This window comes from Dromiciops gliroides, chromosome 2, assembly GCF_019393635.1.
Source record: "Dromiciops gliroides isolate mDroGli1 chromosome 2, mDroGli1.pri, whole genome shotgun sequence".
NCBI lineage: Eukaryota > Metazoa > Chordata > Mammalia > Microbiotheria > Microbiotheriidae > Dromiciops > Dromiciops gliroides.
Window position 1 is genome coordinate 491,689,165 of NC_057862.1, and position 20,681 is coordinate 491,709,845.

Sequence of the window (20,681 nt, forward strand, 5' to 3'; positions counted from 1 at the left end):
AAGAATGCCCCCTCCCCTACCTGGTACCAATTACCTGTTCTCAACCAAGTCCATTTTTAGGACATGAAATTTTGCTACTTGAAGCCCATCTTTGATCAGGTTCTTTCCCTGATACATCTCCTCCCCCTCATGCTTGGTGTGTTTCTGGCATCTGTGGCCATAAGCCTCTGTCTATATTGCTATATAATATTGTGAGAAAATAATAATTCATAATGAATTTCTTGGGGACCCTGGGTAAAATTTTCCAGAATGCCTCTGCCAGTGTCTGCTATGACATTAGGGGTGCTGTACTTAAGGGAATGCTTCCCCTTTGTACAACGTGCTGTTCTGAGTGTTGCCAAAAGCAGGTCTCCTCGGGCTCCTTCTGAATTAGAAAGAGAGCGTGTTGTCTGTTGCTCAGGGTTAAGGTGCTACTCTGGGTTAGAAAATGGCCTACATTATGCCTAAGCTAAAGAATGAGGAAGGAAAGTCCGACAGTTCAAATACAGTAGAGTTTATACCACTTTTGTTACTGCCTTTCCTGTAACAGAGAACCCAGTTCAGAAGGTTTCTGACTCTCTGTCCTTTGGCAGGTGTCCTCTTAAGAAATAAGGTAAAGAAACTCTCATGTCAATTTCTCCTAAGACCCCTGCTGAAGTTGCCTGTGCTATCAAAGGCTGTAAAATACCCTAAAGGTCTTTGCTGGACTCTGCCAGAAGCCCCCTTGCTACCAATATAAGCAAGGCCAACCCTTTCAAAGATTCCCCTGATCTTGATGAGACAGCCTGGGACCACCTGAAGAATGACACTGCCCACTCTCAGGGTCTATTTCAAGCCGTCCTGGTAACAACCAGTACAGTCACTAAGGCAGATGCTTGTAGTCCCTCTGAACATCAAAGGAAGTTAGGTTCCTAATTTTCCCTGAGCTCCAGGTTCTGCTCAAAAGCCCAATGCAGAAGCCCGAGAAGAAGTTATCCTGGTGGTTATGTAGCCTGTACCTCAATGGGGATGGTCTCTGGATTCTTTCATGGCACCAGTGACTGAAGCACTTCTAGAGCCTACTTTCTTAAATATGGGGTCGAGAAAAATTTGGCAACCTATATAACCTATGTTACATACATTTATACCTGGGGTCGTGTAAATATTTCTTGGGCGAAAAGGGATTGCAAACATTACTTCCAGCCCTCAAGTCCAGTCCTGACTCTACAGTAGCCATAAGACAATGGAACAATATATATCCCCACTCCCACCAGATGGAAGACAAAGGGACTGATCCAACTCTCTCTTCCTTGCATCTCATCACCAAGGTTAAGAGTACCTGAAATGGTTACCTGCCTATACCAGCTTGCTTCCAGTAGGTCCTCCCAACACCTTGAAAACCTTTCCATTCAGGTGAATATGGTGGATCTGTGAATGGCCAGTTAGCTACCAGCCCAACAATGACCTCGTGTTAGCCACTAGCCTGCAACCAACAGCAGTGACTTTGCTGAAGGTTTAGGATGCACTTGCCCCTATAATTTTCCTATTACTTCAGAGGCTGCACAAAATGTTTCCCCAACTTCAGTAAGAGACTTTGTGGGAAACCATTCAGAGGAATCCCCTTACACCACCTATGAGGTTCCAGGAATCCAGACAACCCTACACCCTGCTTATTGTGGAAGACTTAGCTTTAAAAGGGGTGATTGACCTTAACCCCTGTTTCTTCTCCACTTCCAAGACTAGAGTGGCCAACACTCAAGCCTCTAGCTGTGAATGAATTTTACTGGCAGACTTAGAATTAAGGCTCATCCTCTTCGTCCCTTCCCTTTGCTAATTCCACCAGCTGTTTTTAGCCCCATTCTTCTGGCAACTCCAGCCCTGGCCAGCCTGAGGAAAATGATTCTTGGGGAGAATTAGACTCTCACCCTAGTGACCCTGAAGATGAGGACAATGGAAGGCCCAATCACCATCTTCTAAAAGATCTTGTCCCCAGTCCTCTCCTAAATTAAGGGTCTATTTTCCTGGATCCTGCCTTTTGGGGTGGGACCACTGGGCTCTTGGTCTGCTGCAGATTCTTATTGTGTTTTTATGTGTGATTGCCATCAAGTTTCTTTGGAAACTTCTCCATATCTAAAGAGGGAAGAGGTATTACTGTTGATATGTGACTTGTTAGTCAAGTGGTCCTTAGGATCAAGGGGGTAGATTGTGATAATTGTAAACTTTATATTGTTTGATGTTGTTAGTATGTAGTCCTTGTTGAACCACATTATGATAAAGCCTTTTGTTTGTATCTGCTCCCCAAGTACCAATTTCCTGTAAATTCCAGAACCCAGGACTTTACTTTCATCAAAGCCTTGAGGCCAAATAATGCAGAGATCATATGTAAAGTGCTTTGAGAACCTTAGAGTGCTGTATCAATGACGGGTATTGTTATTATCTGTAAAATGAGAAGACTAGTCTATGTAAGGAGAAGACTGACCAATGAGGGCCAGTTCTTACAGCATGCACCATATAAATATACCAACCCATGTGGAGGCTAAGTAAGCCAACTTCTGGAAATGTGGGACAGGAAGGCAGCCCTTGACCTCCCCAATTCAGAGTAAATACAGGTATTCTGACTTTCCGTTTAACTTATTTCATGGTCACGAAAATACTTTAACTGTCTTCTTAGCCAGTAATCAGTGTACATACAAAATGCTGCAATTAACAGAATTCTATTCCCTCATGTTCCCTTCCTAAGAGTTTCTGCAAACCAATTACCATCACATGTGTACATTCAAAGACTGAGGTTTCCCCCAAAACATTCAATGCAGTAAAGTCTGGGAATAAGAGCATCCTCAAATATGAATTCCAATTAGATTAACACTAAAGCCCTTTGCAGATCTAAATAACATGATTTTAGGATATTACAAAATCATATAGGTGGAGCTAGACAAGCTCACCATAACAATAAGACACTTCTTCACTGGGTAAAGGACCAACCAGGACTTGGGAGAACGAATTGGTGAGTGGTGTTGTTTCTCCTTTGTACTTCAAAGAGGATCAATGACACCATGATGTTGGGGTCAAGATACAATGTGTTGACTGTGACCGATCAGTCCAACATGAGCTTGGAAGGCTCTATACAGGTCAGGCACAAATAATCTGTTTGAACATCTGGAATGGAGATGTCTCTAGATCTGCACATCTCTTTGTGCTACTGAGATTCTGCTTTGCTCATAGAGCACAGCAACTTCTTTGATGTGGGCAAGCCATGCTGGGCAATCCTGTGCCAATGCCTCCCATGTCTTGAAATTGATATTAAAGTTCTGCAGAGAGACCCTGAGAATGTCTTTGTACTGATATTTCTGGCATCTGTGTCAGTGCTTATCTTGTGTGAGTTCTCTGTAAAGGTCTACAGAGTCACTGTAACTGACTTCATTGTTATATGCCTGTGAAACCTGAACAGTCTATCAGCACCATACCAGAAAACTGAACTGCTTTTATTTGAATTGTCTTAGGAAGATTCTGAAGATCACCTGGCAAGATAAGGTACCAGACATGGAGGTTCTCTCTCCAGCTGTACTGTCAAGCATTCAAAGTCTACTTCAGAGAGGGCAATTCTGATGGGCTGGCTGCATAGCCAAACACACACTTACTTAAAAGACTATTTTAAAAAACTTAAACAAGGCAAGCACTCACACGGAGTTGGCCTGAGAAAGTATGGAAAGCTCGAAGGATTGGAGGTCACAGTGAGGAAGAACAACAGGGTTAGTGATGACAAGGCATAGGAAAAGACAGAATGATATAAGATTTGACCAGAAGATTTTTTTTTTTGAGGTTTATGAACATGGAAGCAGAACATTTTCAGGTGATGGCAAAATCAAATGTATGCCCACATCTGTGGACCTAAAGTGGAATGGAGGTATAGGTCATGGAAACTGAGTAAACTGAGCAACTGGGAAGATAGGGTATTAAAGAAAACATCAACATGTATGCTCAAGTCTTTTAGTATGAAAGCAGGAGAGAGGAAGACAGTGTGCCAGGTACTAAGCTCACTGAGGAACGAGGGAGAGTGTTAGGACTTCTTCAAACATAGTGGTAAGAACAAACCCCCCAGATTGCAAGGGGCTAAGGAACAAATGGGGAAGTGGTGGTAGTGAATGTAGGATCACAGTATGAGAAAGTGGCAATTAATCAATAAACATTGATTAAGCATCTACAATGTACCAGGCACCAATCTAAGGGCTGGGATACGAGAGGTTAAAACTTACACAAAACCCAGTCCCTGACCTCAAGGATCTTACAATTTAACAGGTGGAGACAATATGCAAACCAACATATACAAAGCACACTCTATACAGGATAAATAGAAATAATTAACAGAGGGCAGGCACTGGAATTAAGAGAGATTGGGGAAGGCTTCCTATAGAAGGTAGGATTTTAGTTGGGACTTAAAGGAAGGCAGGTAAGTCAAAGGTCTGAGGGGAGGAGGGAGAGCATTCTAGGCAGAGGGGACAGCCAGAGAAAATACCAGAAGCAGAGAGGTGGAGTATCTTGTTTGTGGAACAGTCAGGAGGTCAGTGTCACTGGATCAAAGAGAATGTATAGGAAAGTAAGGTGCAAAACAACTGAAAAGTAGGAGTTAGGTAATGAAGAACTTTAAAGGTCAAACAGAGCTCCTGACCTCATCATTCAATTCAAACTACTTTCTCCAAAGTTAACAAATCTAATGGCTTTTTCTTACCTCTCATCCTTCCTGGCCTGTCTACTCCAATCCATTTTCCCCTTAGGTACCAAAGTTGTTTTCCTGATGCATGCGTCTGACTGTGTCACCTCCCCTACTCAATAAATTCCAGTGGTCATATTACCTCCAGGATTAAATATAAATTCTCTTTTGGCACTAAGGATCTTCACAATCTGCCTCTTTTCACTTTTCCAGTCCTTTGGAAAGTCTTGGATTCACCTCCAGACAGTCTATGACACAGCCAGCCTTGCCCGTTTGTTCAACCTCACATATGATAAGACATTTCATTTTCCTTCTCCATGCCTCATCATCAGCACCTCTTAGCATCATTTCGATACTATGTTCAAATGCCACCATTTACGAGAGTTTTCTTGATCCCCGCCCCCCAGATGCTAGAGGCTTCCCTTCCATCTACTCTAGTTGTATCTATCTATGTAGAAGTTCTCCCCATGGGTTAGAATGTAAGCTCCCAAAGGGCAGGGATTGTTTTTTACCTTTCTTTGCATCCCCAGTACTGGGATATAACAAGTGCTTGATAAATGCTTGTTGACCAATTGTCCTCAAATTCAAAGGTTTTCTCCCCAGTCCTTATCCTGGAATGTCATCCATTTCTCCTTCTTTGTCCCCCTCTGCCATCCCCGACTTCAGATAGCTAAAAACCCCTACATATCATTTAAAGCCCTGCTCAAACACTACCTCCTCTAGGAAGGAGGCCTTCCCTAATCCCATTAATTGGAAGTGATCTTTCCCTCTAAGGACTCAGATTCTGGGCTCTTTCCTTTCCTATAAATGTCACACTCTCCAGTGATTTATTTACATATGTGTCAGTCCTGTTCCTAGACTGTAAGCTCATTGAGGGAGCGGACAATGTCTTGGTCAAATTTGTATCCTCATTTGGTGTCTTGTACGCAAACTTTGCTACTTACTATCTGTGACTTCCTTGGCATGGGTGCTGGTGGCTGCAAACCCGAGGACGTGTTGGATGTAAGACTGGACACTTCAGAGATCTCCCCAGCTGTGAGAAGCCCAAAAAGAATCTCTTAAAATATGCTAGCTCAATTTGTTTCAATGAACCTTAATTAACCCAAACAGAGTCACTTTCTATATTTGAAAAAGGAAAACAGCCTTGAGAGAAAATGTTTCTCGATTCTATTCCTATGTTCTCCTGAGTTTCCAAATAATCTTATTTATTATCTTGTTCTTTGACTTTTCTGACCTGCAGGTTTCCAACCTTCATAATAATTCACAGATTTAATAATTCCATGGGCTTAAGCTCTAGACACTCCTCAGTTAATTTATGATTCTGAGACTTGTTCCTGGGCTTTGCTCTTTTTCTTATTGGCCAGTTTACGACAGTCAAGAGATGGGAGTCAGTGGATAACGATCATTAAAGCTTATGCTCCTTTAATAGTGGAATGTTAGTGATTCCCAGCACATGGGGCTTTATGTTCTGGAAACTGAATTCAGCCTCTCTTTTCCCTAAAGGGCCCCCCCCCCCAAATAGATATTGAATGAGGTAGTTACCAGGTCCTTTAGGTTGGCCTTTGTTGATCAAAGGGGATGACCTGTCAATGCTGTTAAGAACAAAAAGGAAAAAAAAGACATTACCAATCTATAAACTTTAAGAGCCAAATATTTTTGTTAAGTATGCATAGACATCACAGTTATCATTTCAGTTTTCTCAAGCCCAAAGAAGAGTCAAGAGACCCGGATTGTGATCCCAGCTCTTCCACTTACTGGGAGATCTTAGGCAAGTCACATAACCATTGTGAACTGTCTAGAAAACAAAGGTGTTGGATTGACAGTCTCTAAGGTAATGCTAATAGTAGCATTACTGATTAGCGATCTGACATCCTTTTTCTTTAGGTCGTAAAGAGGTAGTTGGATGAAATGGTCTCTCAGGTCCCTTCCAGCTCAAAGCATCTAATTCTTTGATCATAAGCCTTTGGTTTTACAGCCTTAGTTGCTAAGGCCCACTGTTGTTAGCTCTGGGCCTACTGTACATTTATGAATCAGAACCCAAAACAATAAAGCCTTGGAAGCTGCCATTTGTCTGCTCATTCTTCCCCTTTCTGGGCCTCAATTTCCTCTTCTATAAAATGAGAGAATGGGTGGGACGATCCCCATGGTCCCTTCCAATTGTGAGTCTATAAATCTAAATGGATTTTCCCTTCTGTGAAAGGGAGATAATAACAACATCATTCCTGCCCTATCTCGCAGCCTCTTAGAGGATTAATAAAACATACTGGAAAGCAAGGAGAAAGACCACACCTTATTATTCTTGGTGTCTTCTATTGTGCTTAGTAGGAGAGGGATTAAATGTTTAGGAGGAGAAAAGAGAGACAGTGCTTAGTATTAGTAAATATTGGCCTTAAAACACCTTAAAATAATACAAAGGATCCTGCTGCAAATGCGTCCCTCTTCAAGAAAATACAAATGTATACAAATTGTAGCATTATGGTAAGGAACTGTTTTCTTTTAAAAAGTGAATTCCAATAATGCCTTTAGAAATGTGATTCAATGTGTACACAAAGCTTTTTTCAGACCACATCTATTGTATAAAGCAAGAATACTGGTAAGCATTCTTAGATTTAGTTTATTTGTGGCTTGTTTCCTTTCAGAGGCAGATAATGGAAATCTGTGGTCTAGATTTTGTATCTTAATATAATAATACTTAGTTGCTCTAAGGAATACATATATAAACTCAATCCATCCAGAACACAGTTGAAAAGGTGGAAGCAAAAAGAGATTCTAGGGCTCTCAGAGTGGAAGAAGCTGAGTGGTACAGTAGATAAAGCACTGTTACTGGGATCAGGAAGACCTGAGTTCAAATCCAGCCTAAGACACTTACTAGCTGTGTGACCCTGGGCAAGTCACCCTGTTTGCCTCAGTTCCTCATCTATTAAATGAGGATAATGATGGCACCTATCTCACAGGGTCATTTGTTGTAAGGATCAAATGGGCTAATAATTGTAAAGTGTCTGGCACATAGTAAGTGCTATAAAAATGTTAGATATTAATAACATTGTTTTACCTTTAATCCTAACAAACTTGGGTATTTATCTTCTCAACTCATAGTGCATGTGTAATTGTGGCGGGGAGCCCTGTGGGCACATGAGGTACTTGCTGGAGGCAAGTACAATGTCTTCAGTGAGAAGATACAGCTAATAACATGAAAATAATATAAAAATGTAAAGGAAAAATTCTGAGTTATAAGGTATAGTTCTCTGGAAGGGAAGAGGGAGAGGAATATAGGAGAAATTTAGGCAATGTAGAAGGAAAAGATGTCAACAAAATCTTTTTTTTTTTTAAATTGAGGGAATTAGGGGGCACCTAGGTGGCACAGTGGATAGAGCACTGGCCCTGGATTCAGGAGGACCTGAGTTAAAATCTGACCTCAGACACTTGACACTTACTAGCTGTGTGATCCTGGGCAAGTCAGTTAACCCTCATTGCCCTGCCCCCCCCCCCCAAAACCCTGAGGGAATTATTTCGTATAAGGACAAAGAACTCTAAAAGGGTCTGCTGGTATTATAGCACAGCACAATAATGATTCAGAAGCATCAAGTTAAGGTAAAATCAAGTTCCAGATAGTTAATCAGAGATCTCAGGAAAACAAGTAAGATATTGAAAAAGGCTTCCGTCCAATGTCTCACATAGGAGGCACTTGACATTTGATGGATTTTTTATCAAAAGTGCCACCTAGCTACACCCATATTTTGTCATTTTTGCCAATTTTCAGGGTAGGTTTTCCTTTCTCTTATTATTAGTAGTTTGGAGCACTTTTTCATGTAGTTGTAGATACATTGCAGTTCTTTTGAGAAGTATTGATTCATATCCTTTCACCATTTTTCTATTGGGGAATAGCTGTTAGAATAAATATGTATGTGTGTGAGAGAAACCCTTATCAGAGAAATCTGATTCAAAGATTTTTTTTCCCATTCAACCACTTCTCTTCTAATCTGAGATGCATTTTTTTGTTTTTGTTGTGTTTTGTTTTTGCAGGGCAATGAGGGTTAAGTGACTTGCCCAGGGTCACACAGCTAGTTAAGTGTCAAGTGTCTGAGGCTGGATTTGAACTCAGGTCCTCCTGAATCCAAGGCCAGTGCTTTATCCACTGCACCACCTAGCTGCCCCCATCTGAGATGCATTAATGTTGCCTGTGCAAAAACTTTTCAGTTTCAAGTAATCAGTTATTTATCTTTTGTATTTACCTCTATCTCTTGTTGGTTAAAAATGTGAGAAGTATGATTTATTTCTCCTCTAATTAAAAAAAAAGTATCATCTTTAAAATTGCAGTCATGAATACATTTAGAATCATGGAGTGTGGTGTAAGCTGTTGGTTGAAGCTTTATTTTCAGTTTTCCTAACATTTTTTTATCAAATAGGGAGTCTTCCCTTGGTAATTTGTTTTCCACTCCCCCCCCCCCCAAACTGGGTTATTGAGTTGTATTGTTTCTTTCCTTTCTTTGTTTTTGTTTTTTTGGGTGGGGCAGTGAGGCTTAAGTGACTTGCACAGGGTCACACAGTAAGTGTCAAGTGTCTGAGCCTGGATTTGAACTCAGGTCCTCCTTAATCCAGGGCTGGTGCTTTATCCACCTATCCACCTAGCTGCCTCCTGAGTTGTATTGTTTCTTAATCACATCTCTTCCATTGATCCACATCTCTATTTTTCAACCAATACCAGATAATTTTGATGAATGCCACTTTATAATATAGTTTGTGGTCTGGAAGTGCTATTCCTCATTCTTTCTTTTCTTTTCTTTCTTTTTTTTTTTGTGGGGCAATGGGGGTTAAGTGACTTGCCCAGGGTCACACAGCTAGTAAGTGTCAAGTGTCTGAGGCCGGATCTGAACTCAGGTACTCCTGAATCCAGGGCTGGTGCTTTATCCACTGTACCACCTAGCTGCCCCTCCTCATTCTTTCTTACTTCTTTTCATTATTTCCCTTGATAGCCTAGATATTTTGTTTTTCCAAATGCTTTCTGTTATTATTATATCATGATCCTCAATTTCATTGGTATATCAATAAAAGTGGGAATTGGGGGCAGCTAGGCAGTACAGTGGGTAAATCACCGGCCTTGGATTCAGGAGTACCTGAGTTCAAATCCGGCCTCAGACACTTGACACTTACTAGCTGTGTGACCCTGGGCAAGTCACTCAACCCTCATTGCCCTGCAAAAAAAAAAAAAGTGGGAATTAACTTTAGTAGTATTGTAATTTTTATTATATTGGCATGACCTAACCATGAGCACTGAATGCCCTGAAGTACTCTGGCTTTTCTGACTTCATTTTTTCTTTAAGAAGCACTTTGTTGGGGGCAGCTAGGTGGCGCAGTGGATAGAGCACTGGCCTTGGAGTCAGGAGTACCTGAGTTCAAATCTGGCCTCAGACACATAACACTTACTAGCTGTGTGACCCTGGGCAAGTCACTTAACCCCAATTGCCTCACAAAAAAAAAAAAAAAAAAAAAAAAAAAAGAAGCACTTTGTAATTAAATCTATACAAGCCTTCTGTGTGCTTTGGGAGGTTGATCACTGGGTATTTATGCATTTTGTAGGTATCTGGATTGGAATTTATCTATCATTGCTTCTCATGTTATTATTATGTATAAATGCTATTTATTTCTGAGGATTTATTTTGTATCCTACAACTTTGCTGAAGCTATTGTCATAATTAGCATATCTGCTGATTGCCTGGGGCTTTCCAAACAAACTATCATATCATCAGCAACTAAGGATAGTTTTATCTCTCTTTTACCTATCTTTATTCTCTTAATTCCCTTCTCTCATCTTATTATTAACATTTCCAGAACTATATCAATAATGGAGAGGGTGAACATCCTTGATTAACTTACTCCCATATTTATTGGAAAAGGTTCTAGCATATCCCCAATTGCATAAGACAGTAGCTTTTGATTTTAGATAGATTTTAAAAATGATTTTAAAAAAGGTCCCTGAATGCCATTAATTTGTAGGGTTTTTAGAATTAAAAAGCATCATCAAAGGCCTTTTCTGCATCTATTGAGATGATTAAGATGTTTTGGTTTTTAAAATGATTAATTATGTTGTTAATGTTGAACCACCCTTACAATCCCACATACAAATCTCACTTGATCATAATGAATGATATTTAAAAAATAAATTGTGGTAGTCTGTCTGATAGGATTTTGAAAAAATTTTTGAGTCAATGTTCATTAATGAAATTGGCCTATAGTTTTCTTTGTGTGTTTTATCTTTACTTTGTTTCAGTATTAAGACTATATGTTTCAGGGGGCAGCTAGGTGGTGCAGTGGATAAAGCACCAGCCCTGAATTCAGGAGGACCTGAGTTCAAATCTGGCCTCAGACACTTGACATTTACTAGCTGTGTGACCCTGGGCAAGTCACTTAACCCTCATTACCCTGCAAAAAAAAAAAAGACCATATGTTTCACAAAATGATTCAGGTAGGGTTCTTTCTCAGTTTTTGAGAATAATTTGTGAAATATTAGTATTAACTCTTCTTCAAAAGTATGACAGAATTATTGTGGAATCCATCAGGACCAGGGTCCTTCTTCCCTGCCTCCCCTCCCACACCCAAATCCCCTTTGGTAGTTCCTTTACAGCTATATCTATTTCCTTTTCTGAGACTGGATTAAGATTTCTATCTGGTCTTCTGATAGATTGGGTTAGTTTATATTTTTGAAGGTATTCCTCTATTTCTTTTTGTGTTCTCAATTTTGTTTGGACCTAGCTGTATATATTCTGGTTATTCTTTTACTTCTGGATTTACTGTGATTTAACCCTGTTCATCTGCCATTTTATTGATTTAATTTTCTGCTCTTTTCTTTTTATTCAGATTAGCTAAGGGTTTGTCAATTTTATTAATATTTTCAAAGAACCAGCTTTGTTTTATTTGTCATTTCTTTTTTTTTTTGGGGGGGGGTTGAAGCAATCGGGGTTAAGTGACTTGCCTAGGGTCACACAGCTAGTAAGTGTCAAGTGTCTGAGGCTAGATTTTATTTGTCATTTCTGTGGGATTTTTGTTTCTAATTTATTTCCCCTCTTGTTTATAATATGTCCTCTTCTGCTCATATTTTAGTTTATTTGTTGTTGTTTTTTTCTTTAAAAAATGCCTATTTGGTTCATTAATCTTTTCTTTCTTAATGTATGATTAAATGGATATGATTTTCCCCCAGAGGACTGACTGTTTTAGTTTTGTCCCAGAAATGCTGATATGCTGTTTCATCATGACAATTTTCTATTAGGTAGTCATTAATTATTTCTATGATTTGTTCTTTGGTCCACTCATTATTTAAGATTTCACTGCTAAGTCTCCATTTCGGTCTGCAACTTTTGTTTGTGGTCCCTGAACCAATTTTTACTTTTATTGCATTATGCTACAAAAAGGATTTATTAACTATTTTTTTGCTTCCTTAGTATATGTTCAATTTTTGTAAAAGTTCCATGTAGAGCAGAGAAATATGTATTTTCTTTTGTTGTCCCATTTAAAAGATACCATATAAGTATTTTAACTCTAGTTTCTCCACAAATTTGCTCAGTTCCATATTTTCCTTTTTATCTTTCAGTTAGTCTTATCTACAACAGATAATATAGTCTCCTGTCACATACTGTCTATGCCTTCTTGTAGCTCAGATGTTTCCTTTATATCTCTTCAATTTTACTTTGTATATGCTTTTGTTTTATGTGTCTTTCAAAAGAGACAAATTATAGGGTTTTAATTTCTTATCCAATCTGTCATTTTGTTTGTTTTATTGGAATGCTTAATCCATTCACTTTTAAAAAAAAAATTTTTTTTTTTAAGTGAGGCAATGGGGGTTAAGTGACTTGCCCAGGGTCACACAGCTAGTAAGTGTCAAGTGTCTGAGGCCAGATTTGAACTCAGGTACTCCTGAATCCAGAGCCAATGCTTTATCCACTGCACCACCTAGCTGCCCCTACTTTAATCTTTTAAGGTGGGCTTGTTCCCACTGGCTTTTGTTCCCTAAATCCTGATGCCCTCTTCTCATTTGTTGTCCCTTTCCCTTTAGGGTTTTTTTATTACTTTTTCCCCCTTTCCCTCTTTTATCTGGTTATGTATTTCTTCTACTTTTTTTCTTTAATCAAGTAGATTCCCTCTTGCTCTTCTCCCTTTCATCAAGTCCAATTCATTAGATTTTTAAATTTCTTTTTCTGTGCCCCTTTCTGAAAAGAATTTCTTTCTTTTAATTATTCATCTTTTCTTTCTGTTTACTCTAAACTCTCATTCTCTAATTCATAACCCTCCATAACTGGTTTCTGTCTTTTCTTTGTATTTTTCATATAATCAAAGCTTCAGAGGTATCCATTTCTAGGCTTTCTTCTCTAGGCACTTTCTGCCTCTGCCTTGTAGAGATTACCCCACCAATTCCCTTTTTCCATTGTATCTCCCAGAACAATGCCAATTGCCCCTACAGATCCCAATTCCCCTTTTTCCAGGACAAGTAGGCTTTTCCAGTACCAAATCCCTTTTGACTCATCCAGTATAAAGTATTCATCCATCTTCACCGACTGTCTCTCTTCACCCATAGAAGTATTCATCACAGGAACCCTTTCCTGTTTCCAAAGTAAGGCTTCCTTTTTTCCCTCCTCCTTTTTCAAGCTTTCCCTCCTCCTACTTACCCACTACCCTGCAGGAACATCTCTTTCCGAGACCAGAGAGGTCACCCTTTCTTTACTTGTAGCCCTCGATTAGACACTGTTGCATCACCATCTCCTCCATATCTTTTGTGCTCATCTCCCCACTTTTATGTACTCTCCCATGCTTTACTGTAGTCCCACAAAAAACCTAACAAACAATAAACCACTGACTCACTTGCAGGGGGATGCCACCACATTCTATCTATAATCACCCTATCTACTTCTATCAGATTTCTGTCTTGACTCCTGTCTCTTTGTGTACATTTAGAAAGAAGGCTCTTACTGGTCTCTCAGCTGTCACTTTGATGCTGTTGCTGCCACTGCTCATTCCACTTATGTTATTCCTCCTGCATTTCTGTTGTTTGGGATGTTCAAGAAACAAATGCTTCAGTTCTGGTGTTTTTAAAAAAAGTATTTCAAATACTTCTTTATTATTTAACATACATTTTTTCTTCTGCATGGTTAAGCTCAGATTTGTAGGGTAAGTCAGCCTGGACTGCATCCTGAGCTCCATTGCTTTTTGGAACATATTACTAAATTCTCCCCTCCTGTTTCTAGTGGAGGTGGAATAGTCTTGTTATCTGAACTGTCCTTTCCTTTGTATTTGAAGGTCTTTTTCCTGATGGCTTGCAGAACATATTTTGAATTGAATTGTTAAATTTAACCACTATGTGTCTTGGAGTTTTTGGCCTTGGATTTTTTTTCCTGGATGCAATTTGTGAATTTTTTCCACTGGAATTTCATTTTCTATGTTCAGAAGTTCTGGGTAGTTCTCTTTTATTATTTCCTTCATTACAGTGTTTAGTTTCTGTCTTGTCATCTTCTGGGAGTCCTATGTTCCTTGGGTTGTCTTTACATATACTGTTTTTGAGATCAGTATGTTTTGCTTGCAAGAGTGAGCATATTTTCTTTTAGTTTTATTGTTTCTTTCTTCTCTTCCTCCAGGTTGTCATTCATTTCTGTGTATTTGTATTACCAATCTATTGTTCTTTCTTTTGTTTCTTTGGGAAGCTTGCTATCACAGATTATAGTTTCCTATTCTGTGCAGGATATAAATTCTGCTCTCCTAATTTTCATTTCTCTCTCTCTTTTTTTTTTGCAGGGCAGTGAGGGTTAAGTGACTTTCCCAGGGTCACACAGGTAATAAGTGTCAAGGGTCTGAGGCTGGATTTGAACTCAGGTCCTCCTGAATCCAGGGCCAGTTGCTTTATCCACTGCACCACCTAGCTGCCCCACCCTTTCTCTTTTTAAAAAACACCCAGGAGCCAGAATTGTGCTTCCAAGTTTTCCTCAAATTCCACAGGATTCTCTTTCTCATCAAGTGTTGGATCATTTTCCTTTATTTTGCAGTATTTATTCATAGATGCATGAAATAATTTACTAGATATGGAGACCATATTTCCTTTTGTTGTTAATGTTTTTCCTGTTGATATCCCTCTTTACATTCATGGTCTTTGAGTTTTCTTTGTCGTATATATACTTTCTTCTTCCTAAAATACTTTGTTTCCATCCTTACTTTCCTTATCACTCACTTCATGACTCCCTCCCCTCTGAATGCGGTTTCCTAGGGGGTTGGAACTCAGTGTCTCACCCTTCTCCCACACGAGGCAATTCATGGTTCACCGGCCTAGTAGTATTTGCCCCACTGACTTCTGGGTGATCAGAAGCGGCCCCAGTGAGATGCTGTGCTCTTCTCCTCAGGTAACAACCCCAATGTGCCCAGTGTCTTTGTGTTCTGTCCCATTCCTTCTCTCACTCAGCTCTTTAGCTTGGTGCCAGCAGTTCTGAACTCTTTTTTACTTGACCCTGCCAATCCAAAGCTTTGCAGTGCTGGTACTTCTGGAATGATTTTCTCTGCAGGTTGTTGCTTCCAAAGGGCTGTGGTCAAGCTGGATGTTGAGGCCCCAGCAAAGCCTGAGCAAAAGTCTTTACAAAAATAGAAAGAGTGAAGAGGGGAATCAGGGTTTTGGGGTGGGCTTTGATATATGCCTATGTTATATCCTTGGTTCTGCTGCTGTATTCTTGCTACCAGGACCATGGAAGGAACAGAAAGGGGTGCTGAATGAACTTGGGGTCAGTGAGCACCAGTTCCTGGGTTTGTTTTTTTTAAACTTTCTTTTGAATTCTGAGTATCCTAGACCATGCAGACAGCTGAACTTGCTTTGTCTTTGGTGCACACTTTCTGTTTTAGAGAGCTCTGAGAGGTCATAAAGATCAGAGAAAATGTCTGGTCTGTCATCTTGCTCATCATGTGACCTAGAATCCATTTTTCTAATGCACTTGGTAATATGGCCAGATAATTATCTATGCCATTACCTGTCCTACCCCCCCCACCAGACTGTGTGCTTCATAAAAGTAGAGAACACAATTTAAACTTTATACATTCCCCAGAGTAAAGTATAGTATACATGCTCAATAAATGCATAACCTGCCCCATGCCTTGGCTCCTTAGTCAATCTTTATGAGAATCTTTGGTTAAAAACAATTCTATCACCTCTTGTCCAACATTCTGTTGATCAGCTTCTCCAAACTGAGCTAGGCTATTCCTAACAGCTGACCCACAGTCTACCGTAAAGCCCATAATGTTGACTGGTTCTATTAGCATCTTCATTCTGTCTTATCCAGTCCTGCCTCCAAATTCTTTGCTCCACTCTTGCTTTTTCCATCCATCCATTCATCACTGACTGAATTTTTACCAAGTATCTAGTGAGTGAGAGACTCTGGTGCTCACTAACAGGCATTTATTAAGCACTTACTATATGCCAGCCACAGCATTAAGAAAAGCAAATATACTTCAATGAAAGCATTGAGGAGATAAGGCTTAAAAATACAGAAGTTACTTCAGTGCAGTAGGGCATAACTGGCATTCATAGAATGCTTTAAGATCCAGGGTTCTAGTTTGAGTAACAATAGTTCATAGAGGTGTGACCTCAGGCAAGTTACTCTGATCTGTAAAAGGTCATAATTATGCTTGACTTACCTACTTCATTGGGTGGCTTTTCTTTTCTTCTTCTTCTTTTTTTTTGGGGGGGCAGGGCAATGGGGGTTAAGTGACTTGCCCAGGGTCACACAGCTAGTAAGTGTCAAGTGTCTGAGGCCGGATTTGAACTCAGGTACTCCTGAATCCAGGGCCAGTGCTTTATCCACTGCACCACCTTGCTGCCCCTGCTTTTCTTTTCAAACTATAAAGTGCTATATGAGTGGGAATGTACTTCAGAGACCATGTAGTCCAATTATTATTGATATAAACTTAATTTTAGGGGTCAATTTTTACAAAATCATGGTATCAAGTTTTAGAGCTGAAAGGACCTCAGAGGTGATTAAATCCAAATTCCCCTATTTCACAGATGAGGAAACTGAGGTAAGAATTGTTAAGTGGCTTGGTCAAGACCATGCAGATAATAAATAGCTGAAATTGCCTTAAAAAACACATCCCGGGGGCAGCTAGGTGGCGCAGTGGATAAAGCACTGGCCCTGGATTCAGGAGTTCCCATGTTCAAATCCAGCCTCAGACACTTGACACTTACTAGCTGTGTGACCCTGGGCAAGTCACTTAACTCCCATTGCCCCGCAAAAAAACCCAACAAAAAAACAAACAAAAAACCCCACATCCCATCAATAGAATTTCCTTTGTTCATCTGAATATACCTCAAAGGAGGCTTATTAATATACCAAGACATATCAACATTTTGGAAGGTCCTTGACATTAAGAAGTGAAAATGTAACCAACTATTAAGAAACCTTTAACTGTGACTTGAGAGAGAACCATTCCTTACCCAGGAGTTGGTTTTTTCTGCATGATTCGACTAGGTGGCTGTGGAGGCAGGGGTGGGGGGGTAGACTTGGACTGCAGGGTTGTTGTGTGGGGGGGCTTGGACTGCTGCTGGTTCAAGGCCTCAATCACACTGGCTGTTTTTGCCACAGGAGGGGGTGGTGTTGCAGTCAGGGGATCTATTGGGCAAAAAATAAGACACAAAAGAGTACAAGAAATCAGAATAGAATCTCTGTAGCACTTGTGCTTCTTCTCACCTCCAAAGTGTCCTGGAAAGGGAGGAGCCTCCTTTTTTCTTCTGCCCTAACAGATATTTCCTAAGGAAGAAAAACATGTACTATTTTATTGCAGTTTTAAAAAAAAGAACATTAAAGGGGAAGGAACAGGGGGGTAGAAAGCATTTCAACCCAATAAGGAGAATACAGTTCAAGAGTTCACACTAAGAAAGCTTTATATCAGCCAGTGGCATGTTGGTTGTTTTTTCCCCAGAAAGAAGCAGCCACCGGTAAGTCAAGAGATTGTTAGGCTTTCAGTCCAAGGACCAGTGGAAATAGCCCCAAGGTAGAAGAGAGGACAACTTGGTGTCCTGGCTCTGCCCTTGACTAGATGGGGGACCTTGGGCAAATCTGTCCAACCTTTCAAGTCTCACTTTCTTCATTTTTCATTAATGAAATATATTCACAGATATGAAACAGATGCTTTTAGAAAAATAAGCATTAGTTAAATGTAAAAGACTCTCATCTTTATTTCTTTTCCAAGAGACCTGGGTAAGTGGAAGGCACAATTAATTTTTAAATGGGGATGATAATATTCACATTTTCTGCATCACAGAAAGTGCTTTGTAAAACTCAAGTGCCAGTTATTAGTATTTAAAATCCTGGGGCTTCTTCATCATTAAATAGGCTTCTAAGAGAAGATGAGAAAATTTCAGTTTGCCAGGGTGACGAGGCAGGATACATGAAGGTGAGGAAAATAACTGATGACAGTAATTTTACAGAGTGAAAGACAAAAAGCAGATAGGCTTGGCCTACCAATGGAAGCACTACAGGTAAGGCCTCTGCTATGGCCAGCCCACTGAGGAGAGGGATAAAGTGACATTCTAGCTCCAGGGCCTGATACTTGGTATTGAACTTCATTCTAAGATGAACATTTTCCCCTTATTCTAATTTAGTAAGTACACATGTGTCCAAAGACCCTCTAACATAGAGGAACATGAAAATGATGTTCACTAAATGAATTTAGCAAAAAGTACCAGGGCATTCCTTTCTTCTATAACAGACAAGCAATTACAGATGTACTAAGTTCACACATTTTACTGAATGGGCCATTCCAAAGCTTGAGATGAAAACAACTCCAGTCCAATATTCAGAATGTCAGGGAAAACACCATTCTACCATCCCTATTTCAGCAGGAAATAGGGATGTGGGAAGTTTCAATCACATGTTGGCTACTAGGGTAAGGAGAGGATGGTGATGGGAAGAGACATAACACACCATACACTATCATCCAGGTAAGCCTGTTCAAATTGACTGCACCATAGGGCTGTAGTATATACTGAATAATGCTATATTAATCACTGAAACCATTAACTGGCCAAAGGAAGGCTGAGGATCATTATTATAATTAGAGGGAGGAAATAGCCTAAAATGCTTTAAAATACAAAGGAAGAAAGTAAAAATGTGTGTCAGGAAAATGACTTTCCTAATAATTGCTAGAGAAGAAATGGGGTTGGAGAATAGTAAGAAAAAAAAGTAATTGGGGAGGAGAAAGTATGACTTTAGAAAATCTTACTTTTTTATATTCTTGATCACTGGAATTGGTAACAATGTTTTCACTCAGAGAGTTGGTTCTTTCTGCACTTTTTTTCCCCCCTATTAACGGTGTCTATCTTTGTGTGTTACTTCCTATTTGACTATAAGCTCCATGAGGGCAGGCAGAGACCTTTCTCATCAAAACTTTTTATCTCCTTCTGTAATCCCTCAATGCATTATACAGTGCTCTGCACACAGTAGGTGACTAATCAGTGTTTGCTGAATAAACAAATGAATGAATGGCATGATTCTGGGCACATAACTAATACACACCAAAGGACTGATTAAACCCATCTCTCCCCTTGTAATCATGGATCACACTTTTGCTGGCTGAGTTTATTTTCCCTCTTTTTCCTCCTTCAAGGAGGTCTGTCCCCTGCCATGAAGAGTTACTGAGTAGAATGGCAACAGAAGGAAGAATGAAAAACGTACTCGTAGATGTCACTCGAAGAGGGGGCAGCGGTGGATGGATAGCTGGCGGATCTGACGAAGATCGCTGCCTGCTTACACTGTCCACACTTAAAGAATTTGTCTTCCACGAGGTGTTAGCTGAGGAGGCTGTCTGAACACCAGTGCCCAGGATGGGAGGCTGAACTAAACCCACACACGGACACACACAGAAACAAAACAAAAAATACCACATTATTGATCCTCTCTGCCAAAGTGCCGTCAACGCTTGTGGCCTTGGAAAGTGGTAAAAAAACCATTATGCTTCAGAACACAAGTTCAAATCTGCCTCTTGGGAGTTTTTTTTTCCCCTCTTCATGGGGACAAATATGAAACCAAAGATGCTTCAGGGAAAATGCAGAGCTAATATTTTGGTTCTTACAGTACAGTTTTAAATACTCATGGCTTCATCTCTCAAATGGATGCACTACTCAGAGGGGGCTGGAGGTGAAAAAGGCACCCACCAGACTTTGTCTCCTGAGGAGCCCATAGTTCAGGGTTCATGTCATGAAATAGCTTTCTCCTTCCCAACCGAGCCATTGCCAACAGTCTTTCTCATACCTGGAGTTTGTGTTATTTCTGAACAAAGAATGACTTCCTCGAATGGAAGTGGGAGGGAACAACACAGGGTAGAGATTAAAGATTCATTCAATTCATTCTTCAAATGACATTTATAATCAAGTACCTAAGTATGCACAGCATGGAGCTAGGCATTTTTAGCATGGTGCTCTAAGCCCATGGGCTTCAAAGGACACAAACAACTTGAAAAATACAGCTAGGAATCTAGAAACTGAAAAGGATAACTATGATAGTGCACTTGAAGATTTCATACTAGAAAGAAGCATCACCTCCTGCTATGTAATCAGGAGAAAACTTCAGAGGGTTCCTTGCGTGTTTATGTGTGAAACCTACAGCCATATAAGGTCAATATCCTTTCATCTTTTAACATCCTGTTTGCTGGTAGAACAATTTCAGGTAAGGTGTGTGCATCCTCCAGGGGGAGGTTCTAGGAAAGGTTATGGGCTTAATAACAGATGAACACCATGGGAATGTGTGGTGAGTATGAAACATCAATTTGCACAAAAAATAAAATGTACATTATTTGTTATTATAAATTAGTTAATTTTAAAGACAGAAAAGGTGGCAATAGGAGAAAACGTGTGTGTGTGTGTGTAACCACAAAACATATTTGCTCAGGAACTGGGCAAAGAAAAAAAAAAGATCATTAAAACTGTGAAAGGTGGTTGGGCTTGAAGTTAAGAAGACCTGTGGTTAAATATGACTGCAGACTCTTTTTAACTAGCTGCATA

The 20,681-nt window shown here is 39.9% G+C and overlaps 1 protein-coding gene across 4 annotated transcripts in view; it reads right to left on the minus strand.

Moving 5' to 3' along the window:
* ASAP2 (ArfGAP with SH3 domain, ankyrin repeat and PH domain 2) overlaps nucleotides 1-20,681 on the minus strand; it is a 290,308-nt gene that overhangs the window by 7,582 nt on the left and 262,045 nt on the right. For 2 of the 4 annotated variants that reach the window (XM_043983860.1, XM_043983858.1), the window contains 4 exons: nucleotides 19,357-19,518; nucleotides 17,118-17,292; nucleotides 6,209-6,258; nucleotides 5,611-5,699 (listed from right to left, as the gene is read on the minus strand). In XM_043983860.1, the coding sequence (XP_043839795.1) occupies nucleotides 5,611-5,699; nucleotides 6,209-6,258; nucleotides 17,118-17,292; nucleotides 19,357-19,518 (476 nt within the window). The remainder of the gene's footprint in view (nucleotides 1-5,610; nucleotides 5,700-6,208; nucleotides 6,259-17,117; nucleotides 17,293-19,356; nucleotides 19,519-20,681) is intronic. The other 2 variants (XM_043983863.1, XM_043983859.1) reach the window with 1 other exon arrangement.